At 48.5% G+C, this 13,020-nt stretch overlaps 1 protein-coding gene across 8 annotated transcripts in view; it reads right to left on the minus strand.

The window, feature by feature from the left end:
• Positions 1-4,819: 4,819 nt before the first annotated feature.
• Positions 4,820-13,020, minus strand: part of TSPOAP1 (TSPO associated protein 1) — a 73,211-nt gene continuing 65,010 nt past the window's right edge. For 7 of the 8 annotated variants that reach the window (XM_076355003.1, XM_076354999.1, XM_076354998.1 and 4 more), the window contains one exon: positions 4,820-6,164. In XM_076355003.1, coding sequence (XP_076211118.1) covers positions 5,949-6,164 — 216 coding nt within the window. In that variant the 3' untranslated portion in view covers positions 4,820-5,948. Of the gene's footprint in view, positions 6,165-10,083; positions 10,148-13,020 lie in introns of all 8 variants that reach the window. The other variant, XM_076355000.1, reaches the window with a different exon arrangement.

The following is a 13,020-nucleotide window of genomic DNA, read 5'->3' on the forward strand; positions in this document are numbered from 1 at the left end:
CAGGGGCAAGACAAAAGGGAGCAGGGGGCAGAACACCCTGCCAGCGCTGCAGGCAGGCAGCTTGCCGGGGAGCCTCGGCAGCAACACTGACCGTGCAGGGAGAGTTGGTGCATGGGGTTAGAAGAGCTGGAGGGGAAGAGGGATCAGCCAGGGCAGCATGGGAGGTCCTCTACACATAGACATAGGAGTCTTGACTCCTTCTGGGGATGTCTTACAGGGACAGGGTTCCTTTCCCCCTGGTGCTCTTCATCCTTTGCTGCTCTTAGAGGTCAAGAAAGATGTCTTCATATCCACCTATGGAGGCACCAGCTCTACAGGGTGTCTGCTCTGCTCAGCACTCCCCATCTCACCTCCCTAATCCGCCCTGCCCTGTGTCCCTGTTGTGGTCTGGAAGGGTCCATGAATGCTGGTCCTTGTGCACTTCCCTGCGTAGACAGGAGCAGCAGGAGGAGGAACCGGGATGATGGTTTGAACAGGTTTCACCAACCTCCAGCTGCTGATCTTGAGCACAGGGCAGCTCAGGTAGGGTCTCACCCTTGCCCAAACTGCCATTGTACTGGGCGCTCATCTGACAAAGCACCACCTCTTCCCCCGGCCAAAGACCCTCTCCCTGTCTGAGTGCAAATCTAGCTGATGGACAAATCCTTGTCGTGTTACAGCTGTGCCGATGGGGCAGGGCAGTGGGATACTGCTGGGTCAGGCAAATGATGTGCTTGAACAAGCTGATGTACAGAGAAGCAAAGGAGCTGCTCACCAGCGCTCCTCCTCAGCTCACTCCTCACTAATTGCGCATTGCAATTGTGTTTTTCCTTCAGTAACAGAAACTCCTTGGTGCAGCAGCACAGACTGAGAGCACCCAAGTCTCTGCCAGTGTTCCCCCGGGGTAGGTTAAATGAATGTCTATTAGCTGAACTCTTCCCTGCGTGGGGCGCTCCAGGAACCGCAGTGGTTGTACAGTGCCTCTAGCAGCGACTCTGCAGGTGTCCCCGTCCCGAAGCTGGGCTACTTGCAGGTGGAGCCGTACCTTTTGACGCACTGTCTTGGTCCTTCAGTGCTTTAAAGAAAATCTGCAAAGCAAATTGCAATTCTTGCAGTGAGTCACAGGTGAGGCTGCGCCTGGAGCACAGGTCCTGTTTGCAGACCCCTAGTCCAAGACAGGTTTTGGCAAACTGGAGGGAAGCCCTAGAGCACAGGACATATGAGAAAGCTGGGTTTGGTCAGCCTGGAGGGGAGAAGGCTCAGGGGAGCCTCACTATTGGCTTCAACTGTCTGATGGGAGGGCTATAGAGCAGATAGAGCCAGAGTCTTTTCCGAAGTGCACAGTGGAAGGACGAGAGGCAATGGGAACGTGGTGCTGCAAAGAAAATTCCCATTAGACGTAAGAAAACCACCCATGAGAGTGGTGCAGTCCTGGGACGGGGCCCAGAAAAGGGGTGGGATCTGCATCCTTGGAGATAGCGCTCACTTGAACAAGACCCTGAGCAACCTCTCCTGGCCTTCGAGGTAGCCCGGCTGTGGGCAGGGGGGGCACCAGAGACTCAGGAGGTGCCCGCACCTTTCTGCACGTTTTGAGACAGAAGCGGAGTATCTGCCTGAGGTGCCACCACCACCAGCTGCTTGCACAACGGCGAGCGCAGCACTGCTCTTGTGCAAAGGGGCAGAGCTGGCAGATTTTCGAAGCCATTATCTGTGTGCTTCCTCTGCTGTACGATGCAGCTCACCGGTTAGAAGAGGATAAGGATTTTTCAAAGGCTAGTGAGACAGTTAGTGCATATCTGTGCTGATAATTGCATTTCACAATTAGGAACTTACTTAATTGCTCTCAAAACTACTTCAGAAACCATGAAAGTGGGAGGTTTTGAGAGATGCTTTGTCTCTTGAATGTGTTCACTTTCCGCAGGGCCTGTGACCCTGCTCCCAGATAACGGTGTATGGGAAAGGCTGTGTATCTGGGTGAGCCTTCTGTTGAGCATCAACACAAGTGCCAAGCCCTTGTGCTCACCACCTTCAGGAGCAAAGAAGAGACCACGTGCTGCTCCTCTAGAGTAAGGGAACAAGAATATGTTGATGCAAGCAACAGTGCCTCAGAGCAGAGACGTGCCATCAACACCTGGGATACAGCCCAGCAATTAAAAGCAGAGGGTATCTAGATTATATTTGCATTTTACCTTATTTTTTTGTTTCTTGTAGCCTTTTGTGTTTAGCCACCAAAGCCTGAAGGTCTTAAACCTTTCTCAAGAAGACATCTCTCAGCTTTGCTGTAAAACCTGCCTGGTGTTGGGGAACCAGCTGAATTAGGGTGACATTGCTAAATGACCCAACATTTACGCACCAGTGGCCTTCGCAGAGCCCCACATAACACCGCAGATCGCAGTTTCAGGTGCCCACGTTTCCACTGATGGGACTATGAGGCATCAGCTACTCAATGAGTCGTAAGAGCAAGGTACAGAGCCAACACCTGCGGTCTGGCCTCAGAGCTTTTGGGGTTTCCTTATTGTTCCCTCTTTTAGCCAAAGTATATTGAAGCATATAAAGAGTATCATCCAGCTGAACTGTTCCAGCTGAATGAGAGGGGAAAACCACTTTTTTTCTTCTCCTTTCTTGGGGTCAGATGCCACAGACAGCAGCTTTGTTCAGTTCCAGATGTCTTCTAGGCAAACAGGCAGAAAAACTGCAACTCCTAGCAAGACCAGAGGAAAGCTCAGTCTGCCTCCGGCATCTCCACCCCTCTCTTGCCACATCAGAGAGACCACACAGGGTTGAGGCCCTGCAGAACTGAGCAGCTAGAGCAGGTCCACACAGGAGGATTGGACATCGAGTAGCCCAAGAGTCGTGTGTCTGCCATGGTGGCACTACAAAAATCAACACCAATAATAATAATAATGGCATTTTTGATAATACACATTTAGACTTTTGCACAGGGCAGCAGTCCCCAGAACAACGCCAAACTGGGAGACACAGAGGTAGCAAAGCCTCTTCTCTAGGCATAGCACTGATTGAGACCCCCACCTGGAGCACTGCCTCCAGCTCTGGAGCCATCAGCACAAGAAGGACACAGACCTGTTGGAACGGGTCCAGAGGAGGATATGAAAATGATCAGGGGGATGGAACACCTCTGCTATGGAGAAAGGCTGAGAGAGTTGGGGTTGTTCAGCCTGGAGAAGAGAAGGCTTCGGGGAGACCTTACTGCAGCCTTTCAGTACTTAAAGGGGGCTTATGAAAAAGATGGCGGCAAACTTTTGAGCAGGGCCTGTTGCAACAGGACAAGGGGGAATGGCTTTAAACTAAAGGGGGGTAGATTTAGACTAGATCTAAGGAAGAAATGTTTTACGCTGAGGGTGGTGAAGCACTGGCACAGGTTGCCCAGAGAGGTGGTGGATGCCCCATCCCTGGAAACATTCCAGGTCAGGTTGGACGGGGCTCTGAGCAACCTGCTCTAGTTGAAGATGTCCCTGCCCACGGCAGGGGGGTTGGACTAGATGACCTTTAGAGGTCCCTTCCAACCCAAACTATTCTATGATTCTATGATTCAGGTCTCCTAGCAGTAGGCTGTTAATCTCTTGGGTAAGAAATGTGGGAGAAGACCCTTGCAACAACCTCTGAGCAGCTGCTGGCGGTGCCTGGACAGGTCCTGCCGGCTGGACAGGACCAGTCACTGCTGGCAAAAGATGCACGTGGACTCCCTGGAAGTTGCATCAGATGTTTAGGAAGCCTGGAAGTGGACTGTGGATTCCACCTACAAGATTGTTGTGGTGGAGCTGGTCTCCGTTGGGGCCATTTGTTCTGACAAAGCAGATTATCGTCTCAGCCTATCACCCCAGCACAGCAGCGTCTGTGTCAGAAGACAGAGTGACTGCAGAGTTGGTCTACCCCAGCCAACCTGCCCTGTCAGCACAGCATGAAGAGAAGCCAACATCTACAAGGGATACACAAATCGTCTCCACAGGTATGTGCTTCCAGCCTGGCCTGAAGGTGGCTCGCTGTGGAGGAGCCAATTAAAAAATGGAAAACACCAACGCATCTGAAACTTGTGTTTCAGATGTACTTCTAACAAAAGTACTGTACTTCTAACAAAGTTAGAAGCTGTACTTCTAACAAAACCCATCATTGACCTCTTAACTTTTGTTCTATTCTAAAAATGAAATCGTCAGGGAATGAAACACTGCGGTCTGGATGTGGCCACCGTACCCGATGCTGCTTTCACTGCTCTGCTACATCGACACAACAGGGAAGCATGAGTGTAGCTGTATGGCCCGGGTGCTCCTCGGGCCCAGCAACCCTCCCTGCTGACCTGCAATCCCGCGGCAGAAGGCGTTAGTATCAGGACAGCCGCTTCAGCCCCATGCCCTTCACTTCATATCCAGGAGCACCCACATACAGGTAACACCGAAGAGCAGAGAACAGAACTGCGGGAAGAAATCTGGCTGTGCAGCTCCCCCCGGGCTCGGTGGCACCTGCAGTGAAGGGGTCCAGTGCCCAGATCCAGGGACTAATGCTGCATGAAGCCACCCGGGCAGCGCAGCAGGGCTACGTGCACATCCAGCTGAGGTCTGGACATGGTGTAACCGCGCTCAGGCACACTATAACACCGTGTAACTGCTCCTCGGTGCTTTCTCCTCCAGGATTGGGTCTCTGAAACAGCAGAGGCAGAGACTTTTCACTCCCAGAGAAGGTAGCTCACACCATGATCACAGGAAAGGCGGGCTCCTATATGAAGTGCTGTGGAGCATCCTCAAGGTGCAAGTGATTGGTATCATTTTCCTCTCTGCCCTCCCCCCCCCCCAGAAGAAGCATCACTGGATCTTTTGCTTTTTTAAGGAAAATGTATTTTTGTGAAAATAGATTTTATTATAATAAAATTTGATATTAAATAAAAACATACGGTGTCACCAACACTCGTGGACACTGTGCTGGCATCATTCACGTACCTCACATAACTGTCCTTCTCAAAACAAGTACCCCACTGAAACATGCAAAGAAAGAAACACCGAAAAGGATAGAAACCATGTAGTACAAAACTCTCCGTGGCTTAGAAAGGGATGTGTCTTAACTCAAGGAACACATCATCTCATATGAAAATAGCTGCAAACTCTCCATCCCCAGCTCTGCTCTCCACATGCTCCAACTCAGGAGCAGCCCACTGAAACAGCCAAATAAAACTGCGAGAGAGGCAGACAATAAATAAATAAATAAATAAATAAATAAATAAATAAGGCGGAGTCCCCAGCCAGTGTGTGGTCAAGGTGAACCAGCCAAGAGCAGCTTACAGCCGCCCACCCTATAGGCAGAAGTATCGACCCCCTTCAGGGTATTGCTCCTTCCTCCATGGGAATCCTCGTGCTGCAACACGACTGAGGCAGTGTGGGATGCTCCTAGGCACAGCTGCATATTTACAGGTTTACAGTACAAATAACTCACTCGTCAGCCCAGAGACAGCAAAGGGGATTCATGGGAACAGAAAAGTGCAAATTTTCTTTGCAGGAAGTGAAGGAGTTGACACAACCTCCTCTGGACCAGAGAAATACCAGGGTGTGTAGTACAAGGGATCTCTTCCTAAGGGGCCGGGGCTTTGCTGCGAAAAGCCATTTAGCTAACTTACAGCCAGAATATAATTTTTAAATTAAAATATTTACAGGGAACCGGTGCATTGAGGGCTGCATGGAGCAGGACACACTACTGTGGAGGTAGCTGTATCCTAGAGCTGAGGCCTCACACACCCCAGTGCCATGACACTCTGTTCAGACCCACTGCCCACATGGGGTGGGCACCCACGGCTGGGCTCTCAGCAGGGACCACAGCTCACAGACCCACTGAAGAGTTTTCTCTACTCAACATATACTTTTTCCCTATGAAAATGCTCTAATCAGCTTATTGCAGAGGGCTTCTCCTGAATTTTCAGTCACTGTGTGGACTGCACAGGCAGTCTTTACAGAACAATAAATCCCTTGTTAATTTTTCTTACTGGACCCAAGTTTTTTGAAGAGTTTTTTTCCTTTGAAGAAGAAGCCTCTCTTCTTTTTACTCTGACCAGGTACATCACTGCATTTGAGAATGGCCAGCGATGCCTGCTCTGGACACTGCTCGCCCATGACAAGGCAGGAAGGTGGCAGAGTAGGAGGAGTTGGTGAGGAGTCGCTCTGATCAACAGACCCATCTGGATTTAACTGAGTGGGAAAAAGAGAAAACAAAAGAAAAAAAGCAGAAGTTAGAGCTGATGAAAGACATCATGCCAACGTAAACCTCAGCCAGAGAACCCCGCCTTCTCCCCGCCCGTCTGTCCCTCACCCTGCAAGGCTCAGCTCCTCTATGCAGTTGCAGATCCAGTTAGGAAGTTTCCAGTGAATTTAAACTTTTTTGTACCCGCTACCCGGACCCTGCCTGAGCTCAAGACATTCTGAAAATTCCTTAACTTTGGGCTAAGAACAGGACAGCAGAAAAGCCCCACTGAAGACCTGGTGAAAGACGCTGCTTCACAGCTGAAGACGCTGTAAGTGAAGCACCTCCTGAGAGCACGGATGGATAGATACTGATGCATCCACGTGTGCCTGCTGGCTGCCTGGGCCAGGGGAGCCCGGTGGGCTCCCAGCACGCTCTGGGACAGAAGGCAGGACATTAAGAAAAAACCAACCTAATAAGAACAAGGGCAATTCCTTCAGAATTTCAAGGAGGCTGGCTAAGCTGGGAGGCTTCCGCAACAGTGGCCATGCTCTGTCATGGTAAGAGAAATCCGGAGTCTTGCAAGGCTGCTCACCATCCATCAGATCTAGTCGCAGGAGGGGCAGAAAGCAAAGTCTGATGCTCTGCAGTGGCACCGATAATGGAGAAAAAGTTCATGATGGAGCAAGACATGGAGAAGTCTTGGGTCAAGTGGCACACAGCAACTGACACGTGTTCCTAAGTCACCTGAGCATTTGAGAATGTTACCTGGGATCCACAGTCCCAAATGATGCACTGTATGCTGCTCCTTTTGGAAAGGGCTTTTAGAAATCAGAAAGTGCCCTAGTCCTGGGCTCAGTTTCCTCTTCACAAAATACTAATGGCAGGTCAGTTCCCAGCAGCAGCCTTCTTTCCATGATCTCCTCTCTCTGGGCTTAGGTGTCCGGACAGTGACCATTTCTGATCTGGCAAGGCAAGCTTTCCCAAGAAGCTGCAAAGTTCACCAGGGAAGAGGCTCTGGGTTTCTGAGGCCTAGGAGAGCACTTGTCCCGCTGCCTTCTCCTCCACACAGCTTTCACAAACCAGCATCTTCCAAGCTCCCATCTGTACATCCTATCTTGGCACTACCCAAAACACAACATGACAGTGGCTGGAGCTGTGCCAAGGAAGAGCCCTCTTCCTTGGCACGTTGAAATATCATGCCCTCATCATCTCTCTGCTTGGGTCCCACTAAGTCAGGGAGAGTCAAGTGCATGTTCCTTAAGGGTGTGTAAGCAGCCACAAGCTCCAACAGGGAAGATGAGTTAGTGACACCGGCAGCAGGATGCTCTGCCTGGGGTGGAAGCATTACTGAAGAGCAAAGACATTAGCCCTGCACAGGAAATGTGTGAGAATCACAGCAGCTGCTTGCAGTTCACTGGCAGGAGTGGACGTGCTTTGGTCCTGGTCCCACACTGCGCCTGGGGAAAGCTGCTGAATCAAGCAGATGCACAGACATAACATTACTGCTGTAGCTACAGCACAATCATACTTTATGTGCTGTGGGTTAGTTTATTTAAAGTTTCCTGGGGTCAAAAGCAAAAGCAGCACTGCTCTATCACCCTACTGCTGCTTCAGCACCCCACCTCCTGTGTGACAAAGAGCACAAAAAGTGGCTGTGACCTCTCCTCCCCTCACAGGTTGAAGTTATGCTGCTGTATTCCAGTTGCTTCACTCTGCTGCAGGAAGAAAGCACTTCTGGTACAAGATGAGCAGAAACCTCTTCCCTAGAGTCCCTCAGTACGTGCAATATCTATCAAGTCAGTCCTGAGCAGACATGAGTACAGGACTTTTAGAGAGCTCTGTCTTGGTGTGAATATATGACCCCTCCTAACTCCAGAAAGTTGAGAGTCAACTACTGTCTTGCAGCAATCACTTTAAACTGTCCCAAGTGACAGTGCCATCAGACTCTCTCTTACCTGAGCTAAAGGTCTTTGGCTACAGGGACAGAGATGTAACTCCTCTCCACCTCTCTTCCTTACAGTAAACAATACAGTGGCTGATTTTTCCTGAACTCACACTCCATTTTCACCTGGAAATCTGGTTCCACGCACTTACAGAGGCACTTCTGCGACTCTCCAGATACGCAACACTGTGTTGAAAGGCCAGCTACTGCCAAGGACATGCTGCAGAGGGCTTGATGGCACAGCCTGGCCCTTGTGAAAGCTGCACTCTGCCTGCAAGGTCTACTCCTCCAACTAATGCTGCAGCGTCAACTGCAATCTTTGTATCTCCTGGCAGCACGCCCGTGCAAGGTGCAACACTTGGTGTTGATGGCCCAAGTGCTAGTCAGGTCTGAGAAGTCTGGAAATAAATCTGAATGAATCTAGATGAACCATTTTCAGCCAGTAATGCAAGATTTATGGAGGCAAGGAGAAAAAGTAAGCCAGATGAGGGCTAACTTGGTAGCCTACTGGGTTAGCTGTGTGCAAAAAGTAAGAATCCCTGGGTTCTGCTCCAGAAACTGTTTATGTGTTATGCAACGGAGAATCCTTGGATAAAATGCACAAAAGCATTGGACTAACATCAGAAGGGGTCTCACCAACATGCAGTGAGTGATCTCCCCTATGAAGCTCAGGCCTTGGGCTGTCTGGCTCAGCAGCCCCAAAGGATGTGGGAGCGATGTAAAGGCCCCTGTGGAGCCAGGGCAGCAGAGGCTTGGTGCCCATGCGCCACTGGAAACCATTTTTCTGGCAAAGGCGGGACAGTTTTAGGGCAGATCTGAAGTGGCCCAACAAACCTTACACAATTTCTCCTGTAGAGCTATGCATGAAAGACTGCATGCAAAATGAGAGGCAGGTACCCAGACCAACTCACAAATGTCACAATTATTTACTGTAATAAGGATACTGCATTATCAATGTCATTAGCAAATATCGAACGGTTAAAAGGAAGTGACTAGCAGTTTCCCGTCTTTGTGGCTGAAAGTCCTGCTGATTCCCAGCTGTGGTATACGATGCCCAGGCAGATTTCCACACACAGAGGCACTCTCACACACAAGTATGTGCAGATATTCTCAGAGGTCTCTATATGGCAAAAAAGCAACAGAACCAGTTCACAGATTCATCTGGTAAGAGACAAATGATACTAAAATTAGGGTTTCTTCTCTAAGAGAAACATGAAGGAAAAATTGCTCTGTCAAGATCCTGATAAAAGCTATGAGGGTTGATAAACAGAAAAGTCATGTTAGTTTTCAGGGGGCGGTTTTCAGTGCTGTCTCAGGTATTACTGATTCGCACAATTTCAGGAAAACAATGTTTGAACCTAAGAAAAACACGAATCTGCTCCCACTGCCCCCTAAAACCAGGGGTCTCACCCCCCCAGCCCCAAAATTGTTTCTTTAAGTGTTATCAGACAGAACAATTATCCACACAAGGTTGATTTTAGGGACTAAAATGTTACTACTTTAAGTTGATGGCGTGCAGAGTTTTTTTCAGAACTATACTCAGGAAGGAGTAAAATCAAGAAGAAAAAAACCACAGGCTGAATATGGGGTGTGCTCAGCCTGAGCAGGATCTTGCAAAGGCTAAACGAAGCTTTGGCTGTTGACGTGCTTGAACAGTGGTAGAAGGGCCAGGCTGAATTACAAAGCAGGTCTTTTCTAAACCTGAATATCCAGCACAGTCCTGTCACAGTCCCCAAAACCACCAGATAATTGTTCCAAACAATTGCACTTCATGTGCTCAACAGATCATGGCTTGTCCGTAATACAGAACCAATCTGGCAGGTAAAGGTCTGCCACCAGAGGATTTGAAGGTGGACTTGCTAGCAGATCCCCAAACCAGCCTGTCAAACTACGAGCAAGAAAAGGAGTAAACTACAGGTGCAGGACCCTTTAATATGCTAGGCTGGGTGGGAGATTGAAGAGGTCTTCTCACACAGACTTACATGGTTGCTCTCTCTCTCTATGTATCATTCATATCTATCACTGGACTCTTCTCTTCCTCATTCTCTGAAGAAAAGAACCGTCACGGGTGCATAATACAGGCAGAAATAAATACATGAAATCAATTAGAATCAAACACTTTCTGAAGGTGCTTTACAATCAGTCTTTGACAGAAACTGCATATTACTGATGCAAAAAAATTATTTGACAGCCACAGCATTAAAGCAACTGCTCTAAGTTGGTGAGCATGAACGTTTCAGGGCCCTAGCTTGTGACCATAACTTCTTGGATACTCCTCTTGGTGCTGTATTTTTTATTGCTTAATCTAATCCCCAAATGTTGTCCGTTTGACAGTTAAACTGCTTCACCTTTTTCAGTTGCCATCATTTTAAGATTTACTCAGAAATAATTCAAAATGATCCACCTTCCCCAGTTCAATTTGGAAAGTAAATCGTCCTTATTCTCGGGCCTTTGGCATAGCAGCAGGAAGAAGAGAAATGTTAAGAACAGACAGGGTGAAAACATCAAATCCAAGAAGTTACAAGTGATTTAAAAATCACTCCTGATCATGCTGGAGAAGCTTCTGTTAAGATTGGAACTAGCTTTAATACAAGTCCAAAGCTCTGCCAGGATACCATGGTGCATACGCATGCCCCCTGATGTGTTAGGTCTCAAGCTGGGACTGGCAAATTTGATGGGAGTCTGTTTTGCCATGATGTCTTTCCGAAGATTCAAACAACACTTCTCCAGAGGCTGCCATGCATCTTTTGCCTTTGGTGACTTTTTGCATACCCCCCACTCCCCCCATCCCAAACAGCAGCAGCAAAGGTGCTTCTGTTTGTGTTGTATACGCCAACAACACACTTTAACAAGCAAGTTCCTTAACTCTATGGAGTGAATATGTCGCTGGAGTTTGGAAAGCCCCAGGCATGGCTGTATCACTGTGAGAGCTCATTCCAGCTCAGGGATGGCCCTTAGAGTATGTATGTTTTAGAGGAGGAGGTATTCCTTCTGCCGTACCCATCAGGTGTTCTGCCTGTAGGTAGGGATGCTGCCATTGCTGTGACAGAGCCAAAAACTCAGTGGGGTCAGGTTCTGTCTCTCCTCGGTAATCACTAAACATACTTAAATGTAGTTGACTAATACAAGTCTGGTTATGAGCAGGGTAAATGTAAAGGGGGCTTTTAAAAGGGGACAAACATGCCCTTCATATTTGGAAGCTGTTTAGACAGATCCGGGTTGCAAAGCACAAGCAGGAGGCAGGACTGCACATAGTTAAAGAGTGCTAAGCCAGAATCACCCAGGACAGGTATCCCGGTGAAGCAGGGAGGCAGCAGGACAGGAGGCAGTCTGTCACTACACAGAAGCAGCCAACACAAAGTCATGCCTAGATAGTTAACGTCGATTCCACTGAAATAAAATTGGCTTAATCATCATCAGCTGAACTTTCCAAGTCCCCAGACTTCAGACTATGAAGAATAGCAGCTCATGGACCAGCCAAGTACCAAAACTACCAGATCGATCCTGACCTAAGGCAACAGCTTCCTGCTCTGCAGACCCAAAGTTAGAGCCAATGCAAGGGGAAGCTCTGTTGGATCTCTGGCAGAGAGAAGTAGAGACAAATGGAAAGGTCTGAAGGGCAGGCAAGCCTGAAACATGTCTATTTTATATGGGTTGTTTTTATCACATTTGAAAAGCATTTCTGTTAAAAAAAAAAAAAAAAAAAGGTGTCATGAACCATAGGAAAAAAGCTTACAGCCTTGAGCGTGCCAGGGATATCTGGGCCAAACTACTGTGTGCAGGGGAACAGTCACCCACTGCTGAACCCAGCATCAGTGAAAAGCAGAAAGTGGAGCAGCAGCAAGCTGCGGGGCAGCAAGCAGGGGCAGCTCGTGCTGCCTGCTCAGCAGCAGAGCAGACAGGACCTTGTTACTCTGTAAGGCCCGTGACAAAGCCTGGGACATGGCAGGTCAAACTGGTGTTGCAGTTTCCTCACCAGTAAAACAGAAGAGAGGGATGCAAATAGGAATACTTGAAATAAGGGCAGATTTGTTTTATATGTTACCCTGTTTATCAGCCAAATTCCTTTCTCTTACTTGCCCTTAATAAAACACCATTAGCTAAGCCAAATCCTTCACATCTGCAAGTGGCAGATCAGCTCTCCGAGTCCTGAAGGTTACCTGAATTTCCCCATGGTTTCTGGGAGGACCCAGGCTGGGGCTGGAATAACGACCCCTGGCATATGAAACAGGCCCCTGTTGCTGCTGGTTGATGCCAGAGAGAAGGGTTAGATTTGTAATAAGCTACGCTATGAATTCAATCTGTTTTAATTTTACTGGTTCAGGTCTCCTTTGGCACCCTCTATTCCAACAGATGAGTAATTTGGGAAGAGTAAATCATTTCGAGAGGGAAACTGAAGAAGGAAACCCACTCTGAATGCTTGTTTCACCCCAGGAAAGGTAGACTTGTGTAACCTCAGGGCTCTTAAACCTTGGTAGTAACAGCTTATTGACCTGTGATTCCCCAGCATGGACCAGCATTTATGGGCTGTGAGGAAAGGGACCGAGTATCCTAAACAGGTAGGCACAAGGGACCCAGACAACTTCTGAGTTTATAAGATGATCCAGCAAGCTACCCACAAACCTTATTTCTGAGTCAGGCCTGCCACCTGCTCTTCATAAGAAGGCAGTGAGGCTGTAGTGCAGACCCTGTACCCACAAAGGTTGAAATGCCTGGAAGCAAGAGATGGGGCTGCAGGTGAAGCCTAAAGGAGATCAAGCAGCATTTGAAGATAGAAATGGGAGGTGGGTACAGAGAAAAGGAAGAGCTGAGCATGAAAAATAGGACAAGGAACATCTCAGAGAGCAGGAAAGCTATGGTGGCACCAGTGGAAAGTTCAACAGAGGAGGATTCAGGGCCACATACTTCCTTAAGGACTG

This window comes from Aptenodytes patagonicus, chromosome 17, assembly GCF_965638725.1.
Source record: "Aptenodytes patagonicus chromosome 17, bAptPat1.pri.cur, whole genome shotgun sequence".
NCBI classification, from domain to species: domain Eukaryota; kingdom Metazoa; phylum Chordata; class Aves; order Sphenisciformes; family Spheniscidae; genus Aptenodytes; species Aptenodytes patagonicus.